This window comes from Equus quagga, chromosome 7 (assembly GCF_021613505.1).
Source record: "Equus quagga isolate Etosha38 chromosome 7, UCLA_HA_Equagga_1.0, whole genome shotgun sequence".
Classification (NCBI taxonomy): domain Eukaryota; kingdom Metazoa; phylum Chordata; class Mammalia; order Perissodactyla; family Equidae; genus Equus; species Equus quagga.
The window spans coordinates 50,531,710-50,541,047 of record NC_060273.1 but is presented as its reverse complement, the minus strand read 5'-3'; the positions used below and the strand labels follow the sequence as shown (position 1 = coordinate 50,541,047).

Below are 9,338 nucleotides of genomic sequence, written 5' to 3'. Positions count from 1 at the left end.
AATCCTTGCGGTATAACGTTAAGCGAAGGAAACATTATCTCTAACGTTACTGTAGACAGTGTAAGAAGAAAAAGGCCCGCGGGTGTGCGGAACCTCAAGGCGTCATGGGCAAACGCGGTCGATCTGATCAAGAGCGCGAATTTGGGTGAGTTCCAGATAGAAGGATTTCCGCGGTTGTGCGTTAGGCCGACTGCTAGGGCTGCGGGCCCGGGATGCCTGGTAGGAGAGCGCCGTCTGGCATACGAGCCAGTCTGGCGGCCTGGCAGAGCCTCAGTGTGCCTGTCCGTGAGCTGGGACCGCAGCGCGCGTCACGGTGATGGGCAGAGAGCGCTGAACGCGTGCTCACTAAAGGTTCGCAGCCGGGTCGTAGGCCTAAGAGGCGGAATGCGGGCTGAGCTGGGCGCATCGCTCTCACTCTGGATCTCGACAGCCTGGCTTGGACCTTACAGCCGAGGGAATTCAAGCCCAGGGGCCCAGAGCCAAGCCGAGAGCTCAGCCCTTTTCTGTTCCTTCACAGAGCCCAGCCCATAACCCTGCGGGGGTCGACAGCGTGCATACCAGAGCCCCTACAGCGCCCGCGGCGTGCAGCTCTGCGCCTTGCGTGGCTCCGGGCAAGCGGTGGCCCTTAGAATCTCTAGGTATCTTCCCCTCTCCAGCGGGCAAGTGGGGCGAACTTGGGGGGCAGCACTTACCCGGAGAAGGGACGGTACAGGCAGCGCTGCATTGTCCCTGCACGGCAGCAGGACAGCTCCTGGTCGCACCAGGCCTGGCTTGGCGACTCTTCCCCGGGCGTCAGGGACACATCGAGCCGCGCTTGGCCCCTGAACGCCACGAGCAATGTTTTGTCTGCAACAGGGAGCTGTCGGCCTGACGCCCTATGCCCCCCCCCCCCACCCCGCGCAAAATCTCTGAAAAACCCATATTCCACGGGAACACAACGCCCAGACTCCCTCCCGCTTTCGTACCTTTTTAAGAAGCGCAGGTTACTCCCTCAGGGCCCTGGGGGCTGAGGAGCTGCGGGTCAGCTCCGGGCCCCTGTGGACTCGCCCCACCGCGGCTCAGAGCAAGGTATTCTGGTTATCCTCATTTTACAGAGAAAAAAGCAGGTGTGCAGCCAGCAAGTCCCCCAGCCAGCAGGATTTTAGCTTGATTTCGCCTAGCCTCAATATTCTCGTCTGTAAAACCCTGTACAGCAATATCATTCATTGATCGGGACTATGGAGGAATTCATCAAACGCTGAGAGGGGAGGACCGTGGCTGGGTCCGGGGGAGGGGTTCCCTGACCTGGGGATTCAGGTGGCTTAGCCACAGCAGGAGATGAGCAGGTCTGCAGGCTCTGGGCTCAGCCGCATTGAGCCGAGCAGCTGGTGAGGCCTGGGCAACCAGACCCCATGCCCTCTTCCATCCCAGTCGACTGGGCTGGGCAGTTCAGGAAAGCTTGACAAGAGCTATGGTTCTCAGCTATTCCATCTGTGAAATGGGCTCAGGCGTTCTTCTAAGCGAGATGAGTTATAGTGTGCTCCAATCACAGGGCCCGGGCCCCTTTGCTCTTCGTTTAATGCCCAGCACTGGAACAGTGCCTGGCACACAGTAGGGATCAAGGAGGTGAGGTTGGGCATTCTGGGCAAGTGCCCTCTTTGAAGTCAGACTCGGAATGAACCTCACTTCTACCGGTCCTGGCTGCCTGGTCACAGGCAAGGCATTAGACCTCTCCAGACCTCAGTCGGCTACACTTTAAAAAAGGACCTCCCTTTTGGGGTTATTAACGAGGACAGGAGACAATCCCAGAAAGTGCCTGACAAGGACCCAGCACGGGTTTACTATTATTTTCAACTTGCTCAGTGAATGCCTATGCATGCAACTCGAGACCAGCCGGCCGGCGCCTCTGCCCTCGAAATTCCGTTTCGCAAGCGCCGCAGGCTGAAAGAAGCACACAGGCAGGATCAGAGCACTCTCTTTAATGGGAAGGGGATCCTCATTTCTTACAGCAACAGGTAAAAACATAAATACGGGTGGGTGGGCGGCGGCAAGGCATCAAGGGCCCGGGCGCCGGGCCCAGGCTCGGGGAAAGGCGGCCGGGTCTTAGGCCCAGCGCGCTGGGGCTCCCGGTCCCAACTGGCCGGTGTTCGGCCGGACGGGGGTGCCCGTGGGCGCTCGGAGGGCGCTCCGGGGCCGACGGGTAAGGCACCAGGCTGCGGGATTGTTCGCCCGCAAGCTGCGTAAACTCGGCCACAAACTCTCCCGCTCAGGGGGACAAAGGCGCAAGGGGCAGAACACGCTCCGAGGCCTCCGCGGGAGCGAAGGTGAAATCCGAGGGACGCAGAGACGTGTCGGGAGCCCTCCCGCCCCCGGGAGTCAGTGCCCCTCTCTAGAGGTGGGACCGGTCTGGGGCGCCCCGGGCAGGTCCCTTCCCTACCAGGCTCGGATACCGTGCAGCGTGGACACTCCCGAGTTGCCCTGCGGAATCCCGGGGCTCTGTACTGCGTTCAAGTCCCCGACGCCGAAGTTCACGAAGTTGTTGTTGGCGGCGGCCGTGGCCGACTGCGCCGGGGGCGGCCCGGCCGGGTAAGCGGCGGCGCAGCTGTAGCCAGGGCTGCAGGCCGCGCCCCCGTAACCCGGGTAGGCAGGGTAGGCGTTATAGCCGTAGGCGTTGAGGCCCACCCCGTAGGCGGGCGCGTAGGGCGCGGAGTCCCCTAGGCACGGCTTGCCATCGCGCACCAGCACTGGCACCGCGATCCTGCGGGCTGGCGGCGGCGGTGGGGGCAGCCCCACCAGCTCCAGAGTCTGGTCCTGCCGCTGCCGCTTGCACTTGTAGCGCCGGTTCTGGAACCAGATCTTGACCTGCGTGGACGTGAGCTTCAGCACGCTGGCCAGCTGGTCGCGCTCCGGAGCCGACAGGTACCGCTGCTGCTTGAAGCGCCGCTCCAGCTCGTAGACCTGCGCCTGAGAAAAGAGCACGCGCGGCTTCCTCCGCCGTCGCGCCCGGGGTCGCTCGGCGCCGTCCGCGTCCGGCTTCTCCAGCTCCACCGCCTTCTGCAGCGCGCACAACTCTGAGGGGGAACAGAGAGGCAGAGAGACGCTCGGTCAGGGCGCCCGACCCGCGGAGCGCCCGCTGGGTAGTGGCCGCTGGTGGGTGCCACCCTGTACTGCCTGGAGCGCCCAGCTTGGCTGCGGCCCGCTCTGCCGAGGGCACCGGGCGCCACGGACCGCTCGGTTTCCGCTGGGCAGTCAGCATTTGTTGAACGTCTACTCTGTGCCAGGCATAGCTCTAGGCCCTGGAAAACAAAACAAGAGAGGCCCTTGCCCTCGGGGAGTTCACATTCTGGTAAAGAAGATGGACAGTGACTTAAGATTTCAGGCTGCAAAGAAAACAAAACCAAGTGATGCGCTGGGATGAATTAGATTAGGCCTACTTCGGTTTGAGAAGTTAAATGAAGGGAGACCGAGGCCTCACCCCAGGGTCGGTCACGTTGTCTCAAAGTCATGGAACTGAAAAAGCAGAAGGCCAAGAGGCGTCGGTTTGCTGATCGACGGCTCCCGCGCAGCCGCCGCAGGATTTGTGCGGGGCCCGAGAAGCCGCGGCTGGGCCTGCAGACTCAAAACCTGCCCGCGTGCTCGAGCTGGATTCGAATTGGTAGCGACCAATGCAGCCCGCCGTGCCAGCCAGCAGCTGTTCGTGGGCCTTCCCTCTGCTCCCAGACAAACCCTTCTGGGCTCACAGCGGCCCTTCGCCCACCCCGGCCTCCCCCGGTTCGCGCGGACCCCGCGCTGGGCAGCCGTCTCCCCAGCCTCCCCGCGGAGCTCGGGGCTGCACGCGCGGCGGTCCGGCCGCCTTCCCCAGTCATCTCCTCCACTGCCCGCGCCTTTAGTCGCGCGGCATTTTCTAACTTTTTCCAGGAGAGAACTTCTAGGCCCTGGCCGCGTCGCGAAACTGTGCTGGAAAAATAAAGCTGCTAAGTCAGATTCCTGAGTGTCCGCAGAACCCCACTTTTAGACTAAGACTCCTGTTCCCAAAGATTTCACTCTGCTGGCGCAAAGGAGGAAAGGCCCCAGAAACGGGTTACAGGTGAGCTACAGAAGGGTCCCGGACCCTCCTCCGGTCGTGCTCAAAAGCATGTCTGGTGAGCAGCATTTTAATTTCTGTTCAGCGGTTTTCGTCAGATCCTCGAAAGACTCTTAAATTCAAAATAGATTAAAAAAAAAAAAACTCTGACATAGAGAATATCTTTCTTTCTCTGTTCTGCCTACCACAAACTGATCGCTCAACTTAGATCCAGGAGCACGGCTGCTGCCGCCTGGGGCTTTGTTAGGCCGGAAAAAACTTTTTTTTCCCTTTTGTCTCGTTTCTGATCATCTCAGTCCAGCATTTCCTCCAAACCTCCGATTGGACGCTGGGCGCGAGGGACCTAACGACACCCTGGCTTCGCACACTCCGAGCGCCCGCGCTCGGCCCTCCGCCCAGGCACTCGCGTCTCCTCCACCCAGGCCAGAGTCTCTTGGCGGCGGGGTTTGGGGACAAAAGCGACCCCAGAGCGGAGAAGGAGCTTCTGTTTCCTCCTCACCTTTCTTATCGCCTCGAGGGTCCTTGGCCGGGTCGGGGTCGCCGTAGGCGCGCGGATAGAAGGCCGGGGCGGCTGGGAAGGCAGGCGCGCACTTGGCGGGCGAAGGCGCGGGGCCCAGCTCGGCGCGCAGCTCGGGGAGGCCGGGCGCCGCGGCCTCCGGCCCCGCGTAGGCCTCGGGCTTGAAGGCGGCCAGCATGCAGGAGGCGGGCGCCAGGGTGGCCTCCAGGCGCGCCGAGAGCTCCCCGGCGGCCAGGCTGCGCTGCTGCTGCTCCAGGTTCAGGATGTCTTTGACCGAGAACGGCGTGGGCGTGAGCGCAGGGCTGGGGAACATGGTGTCGGCTCGCGGCTCACAGCGCCAGGTGGGCGGCAGAGAGAGGCGCTGTCCACGGCCCCTGGCAGCCTCCCTGCATGGTGCCCGGCGCTCGCCCGCGCACCGGCCTTCCTGCTCGGGATGTGGCCGGGCGGCAGGTAGTGCGGAGCACAAGGGGCAAGAGAGGCGGGACCAGGCCGGAGGAGGGGGACTCAGCCTGCCATTGGGCCAGGGGCCGCGTTGACAGGAGCGATGAGCAGTTTCGTGTCACCTAATATAGTCATACGGCTCTAAAAAAAAAAAAAATCCTGCCCAGCTTTTTAAAGGGACCGCGACGCGTTTGGAAGGCTCTTCTTTTGCTCCTACAGCCTGAGATTTCTCCACACCATTAGCCCGAAAACCCCACTACGGCGCATGCACAGGAAAGGACCTCATTCTCTGAATCTGGCCTCTGGGCCGCGTCGGATGGATTTGGGATTTGAAGAAATGTTCCTCAGCCAGTGAAACAGGGTGGGAGAGGGAAGGCTTGGGCGCAGGGCTGGCGCAGGGCACTTATTCCCAGGAGTCTTAAAGGCTTTATTACTGAAAGTGTGTCTTACTGGGAAGAGTGTGAATAAGGAAAGCTGGGGGAGAGAGTTTGCTGGGGTGATGGCAGGAAGGGGACAATTTTGGGTTTCTGTTTGGCTTGTCCTACAGGGCCAGTCATACCCCCGTAGTCCCCTGGGGGCTCCTGGGTGAGTCAAGCTGAAAGGCAAGGTAGGTAGTTGCCAGGTGGGGAGTGGCCATCTACTACAGTAATGCAAGTTCTACAAGCACAACTCCAGGGGGCACCAGTTGCTGCCGGTCTCCTCCTAGAGAGATGATGCTCCCCGTAATAATGAAACAAGCCCAGAATCCCAGTCAGGAAGCTCAGCTTCCCAGAAGAGGTCTGTCTTCCGGGGCGCCTTAGATTATCCTGTTATGGAGACCACCCTTCCTGCCTCCCTCCTTACCCTGCCCTCCCTGCCTAGCAGCAAGGCCTCCAGGCCTCTGCCAGCTCCAGGGCCTCAGCCCGGATTTAGCTGTCTGGCCGGCGGGCTCCTCTGATCCCGGCGTGGCCGAGATTTCTCTGAGGTCTCTGGACGGGCTCCTATTAGGGCTCCCGGGCGGGGACGGGGCCAGGCGCATGGGAGAAGGGCAGGGCAGGCAGGGCGTTAATTTTCAGCCCAGGGGCAGTAAAGTAGGAATCTTCTGTCAGACAAAGCTGCCAGTGTTTCAGGAGCGCAAGCTACCCGGCCAGATCCTGCACCGGTCCGCCGCATCCCTCTGGGTCCCTTGGGAGATCTGATGAAAGCTTCGGGCCTTCCCCTCACTCCCAGAACACTGCAGAGAGGCACTCTGTTTTGTGTACAGTTTCAGGGAGGATGGAGGCAGGCAGAATGGCTCCAGGTTAAGTCATCGCCTTACCCTATCTCTGGGGATGGCGAGGATTGTCTGGGGAAAAGCGTTGAATTCCCACGACCCAAGCTTGTGCGGGGAAGGCGCGCGTGGGGCGCGCGGATTTGCTTGCGGAGACTGAGTTGAGGACTGGAGAAGAAGCGCTTGGGAGTAGAAAAAGGGCGCGCAGAACCAAAGGCAAGCTAAGGACAGGGCTCCGGACGAGACTCCAGAAAGTGCGCTCAAGGCGCCGGGGAAACGCACAAAGCAGGGGGACAAGGTGGTGTCTGTCAAGAACACGAACCTTAGGGCGATCAGGCGGGACGGTGAGCCGTCGGGCAGCGCCACCAGGAAGGGCGCGAGTGGAGTCAATCATAGGCCTAATGTTGGGATCTTTCCAGACCCACACTCCCAGAGCCTGTGGCCTCCGGCTGGGGCGCAGGAGAGCGGAACCCCGCGCGGCGGTGCGGGAGGCTCGGAGCACTCCGACCCCGGCTTCCAGGCGCCAGCCGCTGGGACCAGGCCCCAGTCGCCGCCGCGGAATCTCGCGTCGAGTTTTCGAGCCAGGGACGACGCGCGGTTCTGGGAATGTTAGCTCGGTTTGCAGAGAGATAGCTTTTTTCCAAATGTAGGGGGCTCTGAAGCCCCAGGAACTCTTCCCACCCGCCCCCCTCCCTACCCCCAAAACCCATTCTGCCTGGACGGATCTGCAGATCTGTGGCCTCTCTTTGGCCCTTCCTCGCCTCGACTTTTTGGCCAACGTTACAATTATTGCTCTCAACTAACTTAGCTTGGGAGCCCGCCTCGCCTTTGAAGATTGTTTTTGGGGAGTGGGAGAGGATGCCTATCGCCGAGGCGGTGACGTCTGGCAAACGAGCCACATCCGATTCAATTAAACGTCTCGCTGAAAAGCACTCAGATGCAGGGTCCTGGGAGCGCTGTTAAGTGAATTGGCTGGCCTGGCTGCTCGCGATGACAGTTTGAAAGATTAGTGTTAGCCGACGCCTGAAATATTACCGTTTAATGGGGGACATCGAGGCTGCATCCGGGATCCCTGTTTTTAGTTTTTTTTTTTTTTTTTTTTTTGGTGTGTGTGTTTTTAAAAAAGAGATAGTTCTGGAGGAAGTAAAAAAAAAAAGCATTTCCTCTCCAAATCACCCACCGAAGATTTATCACCTATTTCGGGGCTGGGGGTTCCCAGGGCTGACAGATAGACCCGCGGGTCAGGTGTCATGAAAAGGAGAGGAAAGAAAACCCTCCCTATTTGGACAAAATCTGTGACTTCTCCACCTCCCACCCGCTCTGTGAATCTGGTAATAATTTCTCTTGGCTCTAAAACAGGCCTTAGCGTTGCCAGAGAGGAAACCGGGGCAAAACCGGATAAATACGAGCAAAATTGAAATTGGGGAGACCCATGCTGGTCTCCGCAGCGAAATGTCCAAGAGCAATTTCTAACTTTTCTTTGTAGTCCTCACTGTTTTTGAATGAGAAAAAACTTTTAGTTTGCTTTAAATAGAAGTTGCAATGGTTGGGGGTGGGGAGGGACGAAACTTGATTCTGCGGCCCCACCACGGACGCATCTTCCTTCCCGAGGGCGCCGACCCAACCTGGCCGCCTCTCTAAGCCGCACTTTGGCCAAACTAGCAGGACAAACAAACAGCCTTCAGACCAGCGAGAGACAGAAAGAGACAAAAGGAGGCCGAGAGGAGAGATCGAAAATCTATCCATCTATTTCTTGCCTTTTAAAGAATTGGCGCTTTCAGACGAGCCAGGTTCCAGGATGCCTCGAACGCATTCTGCGCACATAAAATATTATTAATTGAAAAGCAATCGGCGCGGCCCGAGCCGGCCCCCCCTTTCCTGCAATCAGCAGGGCCGGCCGCAAAAGGTATATATGATTAATTGAAAGATAAGCTGGAACTATCACCGGGAATGTCATTAATGCGCCGGGGAGACGTCCATTGGAGACAGGCGGCGTTATCCGCGGCTTTATCTTCAACAACGCCTAGCTCTCGGCCCGCGCCGGGGAAACAGATGGGGTTTCTGTCTGGGACGCTCGCCCCGTGTTTATATTTTGGGAAGAATCGCAACTCGTGGGAGTCCCCGGCGGGCCCCCTGATAAATGAACATTAGCACTTTTTCGGACTACTGTATCAACAAAGGGGCTGCGGCGCGGCAATAATTGGCGAGAAAGCAAACAGAGGGCCGAGAGCGCGCCTCTGCTCTTCGTCCGGCTGATGGATGAGCCGCGGCGGCTGCGCGCCCAGCTCCGGCCCGCGCGGGCTCCCGGCCCGGCCGCGGGGCCCCTCCGCTGCCCGGGCTTCCTTCCGGCCCGGGGTTGGGGGCAGGGGCGGCCCGGAGGGCTCGTCCGTGGCTCCTGAGAAGTCCGTCGGCCTCCGCGGCACCGGATTTTCCCTGCCGCGGGACGCGACTTTTTCGGGTGACTCAGCCGGGACCAAATCCTCCTCATGCCGCCGTTTCTAACACACACTCTCACCGGTGTCATCGCTGATCCGCGTATCTCGATTGCTGGGCAGAGGAGACAGGCTCAGAGAGGTGAAGTGACTGCTCAAAGTCACCCACGTGGGAAGTGACAGTGTCAGGATTGGAACACAGGACTGACTACCGAGTTGGGAATGTTCTCTTTTATGGCGCGTCGCTGCCTCCTGGATCCATCCCAACCGGCGAGGAAGCGCGGCGCTCCCCTGCGTACAGCCCACTCAGCTGGGGAAGAGGACCAGGCTGTCGGATTTAGGATGCTGGGTTCTCTGAAACCTTCCTCGACAAGGGGGCTTCCAGCATTAAGTTCGTTTGAGAGAGAGAGAGATTTAAGATTCTTCCTCCTCCTCTGTCTCCTCCTCCTCTTCCTCCATCCCCTCCTCCACCTCCTCCTCCTCCACCTCCTGCACCTTCTCCTTTCCCTTTTCTTTTGGTAACAGCTTTATTAAGATAAAAGAGGTGTAATTCACATACCATGTAATTCATCCATTTAAAGTGTACAATTCAACGATTTTTAGTATATTCACAGAGTTGTGCAACCATCACACAAC

General features: G+C 59.3%; 1 protein-coding gene across 1 annotated transcript; it reads right to left on the bottom strand.

The window, feature by feature from the left end:
• Positions 1–1,961: 1,961 nt before the first annotated feature.
• On the bottom strand, positions 1,962–5,052 carry NKX2-5 (NK2 homeobox 5). Its single transcript, XM_046668230.1, has 2 exons — positions 4,563–5,052; positions 1,962–3,050 (listed from the first exon to the last, which is right to left on the bottom strand). Exons 1-2 carry the CDS (start codon positions 4,891–4,893, stop codon positions 2,413–2,415), a joined length of 969 nt encoding a protein of 322 aa, XP_046524186.1. The 5' UTR covers positions 4,894–5,052; the 3' UTR covers positions 1,962–2,412.
• Between the last annotated feature and the right edge of the window lie 4,286 nt (positions 5,053–9,338).